Raw genomic sequence first — 15,540 nt, forward strand, 5'->3', positions numbered from 1 at the left:
ACAGACGGATCACATTTTCACTTCTTTTATTTTACTAAATCACTTAAGTAAACAGCTGCCAAGCTTTCAGTTCACAGTCTGCCTAAATATGTTAAAAGCAGCTTATAACATCTTAGCAAGATTGTTTTTTTTTTTTTTTTTTTTAAGACAAACATCTTTATGAAGATTTACAGGCTAAATTCTGGGAACAAAAAGGTCACAGATGGCTATTCATTCACATGTCCTTAGAATAACAGATATTTTCCTAAAATCCAGAGTGAATAACAACAATAATAAAACATAATTTTGCTTTACAGAAAAATTAAGCATGTTATTTTTTGGCACAGTGAGATTCATTTGTGAACATTAACTGTGCCCATATGTTGTTCCACTGTTTTTGTGTACTATATTAAACAGAGCGGTATACCTGTCATATTAATATTAATTATTCCCAGAATTCTGAATCTACCACCCTCTCTCTCCCTCTCTCTCTCTGTCTCTCTTTCTCTCTCACACACACAGACACACATGCACACACACACACACACACACACACACACACACACACACACACACACACACACACACACACACACACACACACACATAACACACACATACACACACACACACACACAAATTGAGCTGTCTCAGCAGAAATCCTTGCAAGTGAAAGTAGTGACAATTATTCTTCAGTCTCCATTCACTGATAACCACTACCAAAGTCAGTTAACTGCAATCTCAAGGCTTGTATTACATGATAACATGTCTCCTCTGCAGCCACTATAAATCCAGCACTGTCCTTCCTTGCTGCCATCCATCAACCTCACAAACCATAAAACCATAAAGAGGGGATTTCATTATTTAATGTATTTACAGCCACAGTGCAAAGTTCCCAAGGTTCAATATAAACAACTCTAAGCATCTCTTTTACGACCCACACATTTCATAATTGACAGCTGGATTATTGTCCATAAAAGAGTAAATTACACCTGAAGAGAAAAAAGCTGAAAGGTGTCCATACCTCCGAAGAAGAAGCTGTTGCCTGAGTCAATATGTTCTCCCAGCTCCATAGTTGCAGCTGGCATACTGTCCAGAGTCAAAGAGACCTGCAGTCCTCGCGTACCGAGACTCACCGAGTGCCACAGTCCATCGTTAATGTTGTGACCTACGAAATAAGACGCGGCTTTGGTTTGGTGGAAAAATGATGAATAAAGTGTTGTGATTATGATGTGATTTTTCTGTTGTACCCTATATTTCCAAGGTTTTGATTTAACTGTTTTGATCCAATGGCTAGGTTAATATGTGGAACAATCACATCGGAGAATACATATATTACATATTACATATCTATCTATCTATCCACCCACAGGGCACATAGTGGAACCACAACCAATACATGAAGCTAATCCATATCCAATCGCATGCTTACATGCATGCCCACACCACACAGGGAACAATTTAGAAGCAGTCATTAATTAAAAAATAGACAGCATGTCTTTGGGGGAGCAAACCAGAGTACTGAGAATACGCAGTCTTTACAACAGTGCTATCATGCTGCTGCACCACCTAACAATGACAGTTGTTCTTTGTCTGGTAAATCTGCCTAAAATAAATCACATTACAAACACTGGTATCGCAGAATTTCATTTAGAGATGGGTCTAAATTTAGACTGAATCTGACCCAAGCTGTGTATGTCTGCTGTGTTTCTACAATACCCTCTGTGCTTACCATCTGCTCACAGTCTGAGTTCTATTATAAAATGTGTATAAGTGTGCCATATCTCTGTTTGTCAAGGAAAGAAAAATAAATGAATAAATAAATGTTGCATAAAATGCTTGCACAAAATTCTGAACAAAACCAACAGAGAAACATCTTGTAGATACATAAATATAGTGCAAAATATGATCCAAAAATAAGCCACCCATGTACCTGTTCTTCACAACTGACTTCACTAACAGGAAAACCCTCTCATAACCCTCTCCCTAGGTGTCATTCCTCTCAACACTCTGCCTGTTCCTCTTTGACAAAAAAAAAACAAAAGAAAATTATCTTGACTCTTCATATCTAATGACAAATTGCAACAGCCAAAGTGTCTGAGAAGAGGTAGCACAGGTTCTGTCTTTTTAATGAAAATACTATTTTTTCTTTCAGCTTTGTAGTCACAACCTTTCAAACTAATTTATGCAAATTATTGTCATTAGCTGCCTGAATCACTGTATTGCTGCATAGAAGCCCCTCTCTCAGTCCTAGGGCCCATAAGCAGTGATATGACGAGAGCTGTACTGCAGAATGTATCTCGCTCCTCACTGGTGGATATCTCTGATTTCTGCAGGGCTGATCTGTAGTGGCTGAGCTGCAGCTGGCCTTTGCTGATCTGCAGCACCAGGTGCTCAGGATCCTGGGCCAGCCCAGTAGAAAGCAGCAGCCCGTCTGGGTTCCAGGTGCGGAACTGGAAGCGCACAGACAGGCCCTCCGCTGCAGCCTCCGACGGTAGTAACAGGAAGCTGCTGCTGGAGTTCAGGAAGGTGGTGGGCACAAGCTGGGGCTCCGAGCAGGAGAAGGTCACGTTGCCCTGGATGGCAGAGCACACTCATTAGAAAAGACACATCAGGCAGAGGTACATATTAGAGCAGGCGGTAGAGATTGGGGTGGGGTGATTACTGTCATATAAGTACATGCATGTATAAGTATAATCCAAATTTAGGTTTTGATTTAAGGTCAGAATTAGGTTTAAAAACAGGATTAAATTAGAAGGAGTGGTAGCTATGCACACTGGTGTACATTTTCAAAACCTTTTCAACCTTTTGTTACTGTGTAAATTATGTTCCATCAGGGAGGTTACTTGGCTTTTATAATACAATTACAAAGAAACTACATAGGCTTATTTTTATTATATCCAGGTTTGTATTAAGCTAAATGAAGGGAGGGATCATAACCATTTTCTAAACTCAAATATATCAGTGAGTATAAAGTATCATTAGGGTGATTACCACCTTGAAATGGCACTCACCTATTCTGAACAATAACACAGAGCGTACAATTAGGATGTTAAACACATGAAGATATTAACACGCAGGCCCATGAGTTGGCCCCCTTTTGTCTCCTCTCTGAAGAAACAACTCTGAATTTACTGTCATACAGGTCTGCTGGGTGGCAATGGGGAATATCATGGCCAGTATTGCACTCACTGTAAAGAGCAGAGCAGATGCTGACTGCAGACATGTTAGACACTAACATAAAAGTCACTGGGACCTATGTGAAGGCCTCATCGATCCCTCAGTCCCAGTGACAGATACAGGGGATTAGCCATTACACTCCACCTCAAAACACAAGAGCGGATTGCATTAAAAATGACTGTTTGTTTTTTCATTTCATCACTACCGGTCAGGGCATCGTGCACTCATCAGAAATGGCCGGGCAGAGCAGATTTTGAAACTGCATGTCCACTTTGCACTCTAAAGGATCACTGCTGATGCTGCCATTCACTTTTTTACATTTCATCATCATCTTAACAGTGACAAAATTAGCAGACATGCTGAGTAAATGTCGTGGCCAACACCTAAAGGGATGACTTTCACAGATCGCGTTCTCGACAGTCAGCACCTCTCTTTTCCACAACTGGAACATAATGGTGCTTAAAAAAAACAAAATGTAGGCCAAATGTATGGAAAATTACTATTAAACCATAAATGTAATTATTGCATCATATTATATTGGAATGGATTTATATGGTATTCTGTGCTCCCACATGAACTAATATCATAAAGTAGCAATTTCTGGTACAAAGCATGAAAGATAAAAAGATCAATGCAAAACTTTTAGTCTTCTACAAAGGATCAAACATTTTTAAATTCCTGCCTTTGTAACTTCAGTCAATCACAAAGCACTATGTGCCAAGAAGAGGTGACAGTTAAAGCAGGCAATGTCCCAGTTGTGTCACTTCCAAGTTCAGGTTTAGAAAAACGAGCTGTAGGTGTTAAAGCAGAAAATCAAATAGGGCAAGAGTTTCTGCACCATGTGTCTCCTTTTTCACATTTAAACAACGCTCTTTAAGGAATTGACATTGGGATATATTAGGCTCATCTCACCACAGCCACACTTGTGCAGGAGTGCTGGGGTGTAACAAATGCAATCCTCTAATACCCTCGCATGTTACCTAGGACTATTTTTCAAAGATATTAAGCACACTATGGTGCTGGAAAACTATTGAAAAATAAACTGGAAAATTATTCCCTGACCCTAGGAACAATACGTGCCTTCCCCTTCATGCATAGACATATATGTACTATTTCTGTTGTATCCTGTCAAAGCCTCTGATTTTTGGCTAAACTACCACTACCACTAGTACCTCTCCCACCACTACTACCACTGCCCTTTCACTTCTGACTCATATGATGTCCTCTTCTTCCTTTCCAGGTGATACTGTTTTTTTTCCCAACCCTTTCTTTACTTGTTTTGATTCTGTTTCCTTCCCTCTAGTGCTGCTCACACATGTCTTTCTCTGCTGTAGCTATCTTCCCTTCTCAGTAAAACATGCTCAGGTGCATGTCAACAGAACTTTTCAAGGTTGGACCCACACAGCTGCATTCCAAATGTATAGGCTAGACTGTAAGATGGAACAGCACTATTAATTTCATTAAAAGGTGGATAGAAAAAAAAATCTTGCTGAATTTGTTTTCAGTAAGCACAGATTGTGTATTTATGAAAACATAAATTGTTTATTACTTAACTGTATATAACACTGTCTGTAAGCAGAAAGTGTATGTCAACGCTGTCAAGGTTGGTCTTCTCTACACGCTGCTGAAAGCAGAGCGATATGGTACTTATCTTGATAAATCATCTGACTTAATGGCTTATCTCTCAGTCTCCTAATCACCGACCTCTGTTAAACCCTCATATTTTCAAGCTATTATACCATCTGCAACTAACAACCCAAGGGCATTACTCCCATCTCTCCTCAATCCTCCACCCTCCCTCCCACCTCAATGTGCCTGAAAAAACCCTGTCTTTTATCATCACTTCCATGTCATTTTCCCTCATCTCATGCCCTTAAGTTTTCTCGCTCATGAACACAATCCCTATTTCAACTTCTTTCTTTGCTGCATTAGGACTAGGCCACAGACACATCAGACACAGACACAGTTCTCTGTTTTTTTTTTTCTGCTGTTATTTGGCACGTGTTGCTGTCACTATCACACAGCTAGATGCATCCTCCTTTTCCAGTGAGCATAAAAGGGTGAATTGCTGACAGGAAGGAGAAAAGAGAAAACCTGTGGTTTGAGGAACCTGTGGTTTGAGGAACCTTGAGGAGGTTGTTGGTGACAAGCTTAATGCAGATTGCTTTGTTGATTTTGTTGTGGAGCCTGGAAAGTGCTGTTTTGTAGTGAGACCAGCAGACAGCGTCCGTTTGGGCCCCCAACGAGTATAAGCGCCGGGTATTTTTTGTCTGAGACTGTTTGTTGTCACTGGGCTAATAACCCTGCATTTCAGAGTCATACCCCCCTTGCCAGTTCCCAGGAACCAGTTGTTTTCCTAGCCTTTCCATTTATTTCTGTTTCCTTTGTCCAGGGAAGAATTTTGTGGTGCTGCCTGTATTCTGTTTTTCCCTTTTCCCTTCACCACGTCCACAGACACTGCGCTGGGAGTTTGACTGCCACCTCTGTGTCATTGTTATAAACAAAATAAATAAAATAAATGTCAAACAACCTACCACTGTGGCTCCAGTGGCTGTTGGAGCTTGGAGGACAGCACTGGCCGAGAGATCCCAAGAGTCAATGAGTTCACCTGTGCTTTGCTTCACTGGTTTGGCAGGTCTGCTTCTATTTCCCTTCACAGCTACACATTAGCAAGTTATAGCTCTTTCGTAACATCTACATTTTATTTTGCCACCCCTGTGCCTAATATAAGATCAAAAGCTCAAAAAATCTCACTTTAACATGAACACATATTATTCTGTCTCTTTACCCTATGTATTCTACTTTTTTCCATCTGCTCAAAACCTGTGTATACATTGAGGATTATCAAATATCTTTTGAACCTTTCCAATCAGGAAATGGAACTGCTCTTCCATCTGTAACAAACTCCTTTCTTTTCTCTGAACGTGAAGCTTCACTTCCTTCTGTCTTAAGTCTTTCTTTATCTGTCTCAACTTATGATCCTGTGCTCAAGTATTCTTTCAAATCTGACTAATCCTGGAATTTCTGACAAACTCTTTTTACATTATTGATTACATTTATCTACACTTTTGGTGGAAGTTTTCCCTCTGCTCATCATTTTTGTCTCTCCCAGAATACCCCCAAGGATCTGTTCTGATTCTATCTTTTTCTCTGTTCCCCATCTAATACATATTGTTGTTAAATCTTCTTTCTTCCTGCGCTTAAGCCAACTTCTATTGACCTCTCAGTCTCTCTAGAGTCGCAGTCTCCCTTTACCCTTATATGAAAAAAATGGCTGTCAATCTAGACCGCCCCCTGTATTTTAACCGGCTTATTGCTACTACTACTTACTCTCGTCAATCCCCCACTTCATTTTGCGGATCTTTTCTCTTATGATGCACATCCTCTTTAATTATATAGACTTCCACAGCACAGTGAGTCTTTCTAACTCATTCGTCTCTAACCTATTGCCCCAGGCCCCCCTCAGTATCTGCTGTAGTCTGTCTATCACATATTCTTGTTCCCAGTAGAGAAGAGACTGGTTTTAGTGTAGTGCTTTATGCTTCACCACCGGCTGCTAATTGGACACTAAAGGATTCCTAAGATCCACTCCCATGAAAGATACAGAAGCAATCTGTCATTACCTGAGAAAACTGGATGGTAACTGCTATTACATCCTCCAAAGACTTCAATGACAAGAGGAGGGATCTTACATCGTAATTCAAAGACAGTTAATTACTAATTAATCTGGGGTTTTTTTAAATTTTTTATCTCTTTCACTGCAGTCCTGGAACGGGTTTGATGAGTTTCTCATTAATGTTACCTTGCCTTCAAAGCTTGGCTAGATTTAAAAGATGAGAATTTGTTGCTATGATTTTGATAATGAATGCATAAATGGTCTTCCTGTGATGATACGATGCACATGTCGGTAGAACTCTCAGCCTTTCTTCTCTGCAGGGTTAAACTTCACTCAACATGGTGAGAGCTCAGAGATCCAGGTATTGAGTCATCCTAAATACCGCCTCCTCCGTACAAGAGAAGGCAGCATAAAATATTTTGATTTAAGGGTAGGAATATGTACAGTGGCCCCGAAGTGCAAACGCCTCCTCAGAAAATGCGAGCTGCTCAAATAAGAAATGTGTCAAGGAGAAACACCTCCTCAGAAAAAAGGGCCGTATCAAGATATTGTCTGTGCAGTAAAAGCGTTCGTTTCCAGTACAGGATGAGCCCCGGTTCTCAGGTTTCAAACGGGCCATGTCATTTGCTTACAATGACCCGGGCCCCAACATTGGCAGAACAAATTGGCTTTGCTCCACATGGGATAGGAGTGGAGCGACGCCCCCGCCCTGCATTGTCATTGAGGTGGTGATGAGCTTACACAACCGATTGGGTGAAATGGGGAAAAACAGAAAAGAAAAAAAGATCTTTTCCTCTATATGTAAGACAGCTTGTTTATTAGAGCCCTATCAGAAGTCCACAGCCTTTGAATGTAGAACCAGCTTTGCCTTGGAGAGTATCCCCAGTTAATCATTCAATTAAATTAAATTCTGCAACCGTTTTCCACTGAAAACCTTTCTATTATGCCTTAGATATGTAACTACATATTAAATTGACCCGGTAATGTAAAGTTGATCACCTTGCTAGTTGCAAATTAAAAAGGCCTACCACACTATAGATCTGGGGCTTGCGTCGCTTGGCAAGGTCAATGATGTTGACTCCGTTGTAGTACAGGTTTTCAATGCACCCATGGAAGTTCTTCCTGAGGAAGGTCCCTGGTTTACCAGGCAGGGGGATTCCTCCAAAGCTGAGCTTTGTGAAGGAAATAAGTGAAAAGGAAACAAAGATTCAAAATTGCAGACCAATTTTGAGGATTGTTCTGAGAAGTAATTCCACTGAGTAACATGAGTGGCAAGAATAGTATTAATATCAATATTACTTTATTGCTTCACTAAATATGGCTTCAAATCTCATACAGGTTATATAAAACCTTCCATAATTGTAAAGGTGTGTTGGGAAGTATACTCCAAATAAACCTTGTCAAAAGGTTGGCCTTTTTCCCATTAAAATGTGGAAAAAATCTTAAATAAAATCAAATCTATATGTTTCCCCTGATGATGTACATCAGTTCCAGCTTTAGCAGCCTGAGTGTGTGTGTGTGTGTGTGTGTTGGGGACAGAGGAGGTTGAACTAAGAGTGACTAGATGAATGTTGGTGGGGGGAGGGGGGGGGGGTGCTCAGCTGAGGGGACAAGAAGACACCCACCTCATAGTCCACCTCCAGGGAGTCCCCGTCACCCTTTGTACGGAAATGCTGTGTGTGCCTGTCCACTGTGAAGTTGACCTGCTTGTTGAAGCGCTCGATGAGGACAGAGTGCCAGTGCTGGTCATCCAGCAGGCTGCCCAGAGTCACTGACACCTGGCTGCTGCTGGAGTGGGGCTTGGCATCGTCTGGGGATGGAGGAATGGTGCAGTGGATGGAGAGACATTGGGGAAGGGAAGGAAGGAAAGAGGAGGATAACGGTGATAGCAGAGGGGGGCAGAGAGGTTAGTGTAAAAGGGACAGACTTAATTACTGAACTTTTATTTAACCAGGAAGGACAACCGAGAACACACTTCTCATTTACACTAATGACCTAGTCAGTCAAGGTGGTTGGGGAAAGCAATGACATGCGTAGCCTCTCGACTGTAGAAGGATGAGTGGGTGGCCAGATGCAGAGAGCTCGTTTGGGAATCTTATCAGTACTCTAGGTTTAACATGCCTACTTTTTCAATAAGCATCTTAAGTTATAGTTCACATACATGGCTCATAAATCTACACTACTTTTAAGTCTAGCCCCCAATAATTAATGTCAATCAGGTGCTGTGTTAACTGGATGCCATGAGGGGAAAATATACACAGTGCTACACACATTGACAGCTCGCCTGACTCCTGTCAACATTTGACACGGTCATGTAGACTATTATTTTATAAATTCTCCTGTTGCAGCTTGCAAGCTATCCTGTTCCTACTCTTGATCTTTGACTCCATTTTTTGAACCCTGACATACTTGCTCACCCAAGTTGAGGTGCAGGGCCAGCCTGCCCCTGTGGAGCTCCAGAGTGATGTAATCCCCTCTCTGGCCCTCCCCGTGCACCAGCACCCCCTCCCCCTGCTGGCTCTTGAACTTGAGCGAGATCACGTCCTTCACCGTGCTCATGGACTTCTGGTTGAATCGGTACAGCAGGGAGCTCCTTCCATCAAAGTCTGCCACATCAGATTCTGAACACCAAAAAGCATAAAGGGGCATGATGGGGAATGAATGCAGGAAACCTGGAGAAGTGTTCAGGTAACTGCTGTCATTACCTCCTAATGGGCCCATGTCTGGATACATCACTTTGTCCTGTCTGAGTATATACTGTAGGCAGCCCACAGGGGCTCAGATGGAGAGGAAGTGCTATGCCATCAGTGGGATTACATGTTGGCATGTTGAAAGTTATTTGGAGCCTTAATATATTATGTTTGCAAATTAAATTACGCCTTTGGAGGGATTTATGTCTGGATAAATAGTACAAAATCTGATATGGTATTTTATTTTCCTCAAGAATGAAAGGGGATAACGTAATGGGAGTAAGATGGGAAAATGGTACATTTAAATGTCAAAGAGTCGTGCTTACAATTGAGCTCAACATAAGTGTGATTATTTGTGGGTATATTGTTATAAATTATATTACTTTATTTAATTTAATTGTATTTATACACACCAACACATTCTTCAGAACACACTGAAGACTTACACATTTCACAACGGCAAAAGCAAATGGTAAATTATCTTGAAAACTGACATTTGGTAATGCACATTAATGCAAATACATGCACCAGATAAACAATTTTTTCATAGTGCAAAGCTGGCCACTTTTGTAGGACCTGCTTCAATTTAATGAAACTATGCCTTTTAAAGGGGGGCTTGTGCTGTTTTTTGCTTGTGTTGTGGTGTTTTAAATGTGTAATTCTGATAAAAGTATAGAAAAATATTGAAAATAATGGAATGGGAGAACTACAATTGTTACGGTTTTTGTGAAACTCCAGGCACACATTTTTTTCTGAATATCTATAAGCAGCAGCATCTGCGTTTCTGTCTGGTTTAGTGCCACAATAAACTTTTGAGCATACACCTTTATTATCTCTTGTAGCAGGTTATTCAGCTCGGTATCACACCTTTTCAAAACTCAGCCTTGTCAAAGAGCCTCATAAATGGCCCCTATGGAAGCCACAGAGCAGGTTCAGTGTGAAGCCTTAATGAGCACCATGTGGGAAAGCACACACTGACCAGAAGAAATCCTCCTTTTGTGCTTCATCAGTCCCATGGCATGCTATGCGCCTCACTCACTGCAGTTTCTAAGGAGCCTGCCAGAGTTCACAAGCCATGCCTCTAATCAACCTGTCAGTGCTTTGAAAAGTGCACAATATGCAAAATCATTATATTTGGCATTCAGACAATTTCCATGGAGATCCTTTGCTGTGGGTTTTCCTGCACTCTAAATGTTCTGCAGACTCCTCTGCTCCTTGGTTGTGCCCTTTCAGGCATCTATGGCTTTTAGCGACTTGCAATTAGGCGCTTTTCATGTAGAATTTATTAGCAAAGCACACATTCAGCCAATATTAATATAGGATCATGCTGTGCAAACCCTCATGCATAATGAATGTTCTTGCTAAGGGATAATTATAAATGTCATTACAGAACAGTAATTCATGGACTGATTCATTTAGTGGTGTTTCAGAATACAGGTGAGTGGCCTCAAGGTGATTGACATGTATTTATTTTGCATTAGCCAGACAGAAGCCAGCTTTCAGCTGGTGAGCCTTTCAAAATGTGATCCTGTTACGACCACACTAGAGGGTCAGTAGTCACTTTTGGCATGTTATATCAGGGATACCATCCCTATCTCCTCAGTGTCAAGCTACTTTATTCACTGTAGCATTAACACAGGTGAGACCACGACATGGCTATGTCAAGCAACAGTATATGGGGTTAATTAAATTGTACATTTCAAAAGAGTTTTGTCCTTTTGAAAGGAATAGTACACCAGAGTTCAAAAGGAGACTCTTGTGTCCAAGTGCCTGATAACTATTCAAAAGGAGGTCCTTGAACATGTCTGCATTCAAATGACTTCAAGGCTGTCACCATGACAAGCACAAAGACAAAACCAACATGTACATGTAGCCATGGATCAGTTCGATGTTTTGCTTATCAGGGACAGGTGAGTAGAAAGCCACCAGGGCCGTCCTTACTGTATGCGCAGCCATACACCTCCACTCTGAGCCCCACCCCGCCGCTGGGGCTCCACTCCTGGGGGACGAAGCGCAGGAAGCGGGTTCTGATGGAGTGGGGGAACCGGTGGTGGGCCACACCGTCTGTATTCGCGTTCCCCGAGAATGTCTGGTAACATACATGGAATGAAGAGTTACATGCCACTCCTGGATATGGAATCCATTCCAGTGGTGTTTATTCACAATTATTCATTTTTTTCCCAATATCTGGAGTTTTCCTTTGGTTGCTGACCAGGTGGTCAACATGACTCATTTCAAATATGCTTAATTAATGGTATAATATTTATTTAAGAGCTAGGGGTGAGAAGTGAAGTAAAAGCAAAAAAAAAAAAAACTGCACTCAGACATTTAAAAATAAAATACACATACAAAAGTAAATAACTTTAAAAAATCAACACTGCATCTCAGATTAAGACATAAGACAAATATATTCACGTGCAATTACAATGACATTGATGTGATAATTGAGAAGTGTCTGAAGGCAAAGCAGTGCAGTGAAATTTTTCTCCTGTATTCCAGCTCCACAGATCCCACAGAGCATGAGAAAGCAGATAAAGCTTTCTTTTCTCACTATTGTCATCTCTCAACCTGTTATCTTCCCTAAACTCACGCCTTCCAGAACCATGCACATTGTTTTAGCTGTTTTTATTAATATCATCAGGTATAAATCACCAACATGACTGAGGATGAACCACCCCACCTGTTCCGTCTCAAACTGTAAAATATTATAACAATACACATTTAACAAGGGATGAGTCACAGATGCATAAATCAAATAGGAGGTTAACTTCAGGCTATATTCAATACAAACCTATTGCTGTATGCAGGTGAAACTAATACTGCAAAATAATGAACAGTTTACATTTTATGATCTTTACATTAGACATAACAAGGGATATTCCTGTTTTTAAAATGAAAACCATAGTTTGTAATGTTATCGCAACTAAGGCAAGTAATGAAACATTTCATTATTATTCACAGAAGCATGTTTTATCAATAAATGAAAGAATTCTTATCATAATTCAAGGCAGCAGATCTTACATGTTTACCCACATAGTGAACAGTTAAGGCTTATGTCCTTAATTACTGTATGTTAAAAAAGACCAAAAACCTTGCTGGAGCAAAAATGAAAACAACATAGGAAAAACACTCTGGCAAAGGACACTCGATCTAAGGAACTTTCATCTTATTTTATCCTAGGATCATTCTCTTTTATTGACATCAAAGGCATAGCCACCAAGGCTGGGGAAGCCAAGGGAATTCCAATGAGTTTTTCATCCTCAGGCAGAAAGCTAAAAAATTTTTATCAGAAAAGCATGATCAATGTGGGAACCACTGCAATGCGTCCGATTTTTGTTTTGATGAGGAAAGAAAAACCTTGTTTCTTGTAATTAAAGGGTATAACTCTTCAGAGAGCTGTATTGTATGACTATGTGTGGCAGGGAATTCAGATCTAATTGTAATGCATACTGCAGGTATTAGAATCTAAAGAGAGAGTGAGCAGAGAAAGGCGAATTGGAATAGGTGAATTGGACACTACTCCATCATAATGGATTCCAGGCTGGTGACGTCTCGAATCAATACTGATATGTATTATAAATTAATGGAGAGATGGATTGTAGGATGGACAGCTGGACTCTCCTCACTGTATCTCTTGTGGGTAGGGCTCTGCAACCCTCGGCAGACCATTAATTTTACTTCTTCATGCTGCTCAAAATACCATGCAGTCTCAGCATGGAAAGGATTTAAGCCACAGCTCCCTGAGGTACAGGGCGGCTCTATAGAATGCTTTAGGTATTTAGAATGCTTTGGCGAAAGTATGTCCAGGTCTAAGAAGCATTCAGAGTGTCTTGTACTGTATGCATAAGTAAACATAAATGGAAATCCATTTGAGAAAAGTTTCTCTGTGTATCTGAATGCATGCAATGTCAGCCCAGTAATAGTGAGAAACAGATAAACTGGTACAGCACTCTCACCTCAGCATGAGAGAGCAGACGAGCTAGCTGTCCTTTGCCTTTTTTCATGGTATCACAAAACCAGATGGTATTAGCTATTGAAAATCAATACTGTCCAAAGGAAAAGCAGGACATTTTTAACGTAAGTTACACATTATGGTAAATGCATATAGGGTGTTCCTCAAGTTCAAGTTTTACAAAAGGCAGCTTTGTGTTTATTCAGTGTTCCTTTTATGATGCATAATGGGTGACACAGGTTTTAGGTTTTCCAGAGGTCATTCCTACATGATTCCAAACTATCATGTAAGCTCAGTGAAGAATTGACCCATTTTTGCTACCCTTGCAGACAAAACCAACATTTAGAAACACACACCTAATGAAAGATATGAAGATCAACAAACAGGGTCATGCTGAATAAGCAAGACCACGCAGGGAGGCAGAGAGGCAGTAGAAACATAGGCCAATATTTTAACAAGACGCCCAGAATCTGCAAATTGCTCAGTCCACCTAAATATAGCACCAGCACAAGGAGCATAATCGCAACAATTAAAGCCAACCTTACTGTGCCTGCAATTTGTGCAGGTCTAAGTAAATCAGAAGAACACGCAGAAGCAACTGTCAACAGGACAGCCCCTACCTACCTCCAAGAACTCATCCAGCCCTACACACCAGCCCGACTCCTGTGCTCAGCAGCAACTGGACGCCTCGTTCCTTGCATGGTCAAGGCAGGAAGTGCTTGTTCTGCCAGACATCGGCGTTTCACCTACATCGCTCCCCAGTGGTGGAATGAACTCTCTGTCCCGCTACGGACAGCTCCTTCACCCCATTCCTTCAGACGGGGCCTGAAGACGCACCTCTTCAGACTCTACCTGGACTGACCCAGCACACAATTGCTGCACCCCCCCCCCCCCCCCCCCCCCCCAATCAGTGCTGTCGTAAACTGCTGTGCTTTTTAAATTGTTTCTTGTCGCCACCTTTACCCTGACACTCATTGCGCATTTGAAGTTGTTGATGCTTGCTGTTTGAAGGTATATCGTATTAGTTGCCCTATACGCTGTAGTTGTACAAATCTGATAGTACTGTGTCCTCAAACAGACCTTGCTCTCAGCTGAGAACTGTCTCATTGTGGAACTGTACACATCCTGTCCCCATACTGTCGCTATACTTACTGTATGCACTTTTGTACGTCGCTTTGGATAAAGGCGTCTGCTAAATAAATAAATGTAAATGTAAATGTAGAGATTTTTGTAAGTTTTTTCCTTCTTTAAATGTTATCCACGCTCATTTTGTTCATCGAGCTTTATTTGTTTTGTTAATATTAGTGATGCTAATCACAGTGTTTCTGAAGAAAAGGTGTCTCGGAGAAAAAAGAGAATTCATTATACAATTAATGAGTCCACAGTGAACACCACGAAGCGAGCACAATATTGAGTTAATTACTTTGCATCATTTCAGAGACACCTATGCTGAAAACTATGCATGTTTTTCATTTACAACACAATAAATGTGGGACTTAGAGAGCACACAGGGAGAAGCAGTAGGGATGTTGGAGGATTTATTTTGCATGTAGTAATGACCCAGCTCAGCACCAAAGCCCATATGCTTCACTCAAAAAGGCACCCCAGCTGACCTGACAGCAAAATCTGTACTCAGACTGAGTAGTAAAACTAAAACCAAGCATATGTTGAAGGCCTCACAAGGATGAAATAGATGGTGGATAAAATGTAATTGGCAGATAACTGTATGTTTGGTGAGTTTTAAACAAAGGGTTTAAGTAATGAGGGTTCAAATAGTTTGGCAGACACCTACATCAATGTGAACTAAATCACAGCAAAACACAATTCGAGAAATTCTCTTTTTGAATAGACATTTATGTGGCCTTCACTTTAAGCTTAAATTGAAAACAATCCAGTTACTGGGCACTTCGTAGTAAGTCATAAACACAAGCACAGCTCATTATAAGCCAAGTAGCAGGTTTTTTTTTTCTGAAACTTAAAGATGCAAGCCTCAAACCATAAACCATAATTGAGATTAAAATATTTCTGAAACACAATTACATGGATATTTCATGTCATATCCCTGATTGTTTACCACAACTGTGTTCAAAGAAGACTTAAATCTCCAGTGCTGTAGATTTTCT

The 15,540-nt window shown here is 40.8% G+C and overlaps 1 protein-coding gene across 1 annotated transcript in view; it reads right to left on the reverse strand.

Annotated features, from left to right (window-relative positions):
• The window catches only part of LOC118785436 (contactin-associated protein-like 5), a 64,293-nt gene that overhangs the window by 20,686 nt on the left and 28,067 nt on the right, over window positions 1–15,540 (reverse strand). The window contains exons 4-9 of the mRNA XM_036540061.1: window positions 11,407–11,554; window positions 9,193–9,396; window positions 8,401–8,585; window positions 7,804–7,947; window positions 2,291–2,555; window positions 1,004–1,147 (exon numbers count right to left, since the gene is read on the reverse strand). Of these exons, the coding sequence (XP_036395954.1) occupies window positions 1,004–1,147; window positions 2,291–2,555; window positions 7,804–7,947; window positions 8,401–8,585; window positions 9,193–9,396; window positions 11,407–11,554 (1,090 nt within the window). The remainder of the gene's footprint in view (window positions 1–1,003; window positions 1,148–2,290; window positions 2,556–7,803; window positions 7,948–8,400; window positions 8,586–9,192; window positions 9,397–11,406; window positions 11,555–15,540) is intronic.

This window comes from Megalops cyprinoides, chromosome 11, assembly GCF_013368585.1.
Source record: "Megalops cyprinoides isolate fMegCyp1 chromosome 11, fMegCyp1.pri, whole genome shotgun sequence".
Classification (NCBI taxonomy): Eukaryota; Metazoa; Chordata; class Actinopteri; order Elopiformes; family Megalopidae; genus Megalops; species Megalops cyprinoides.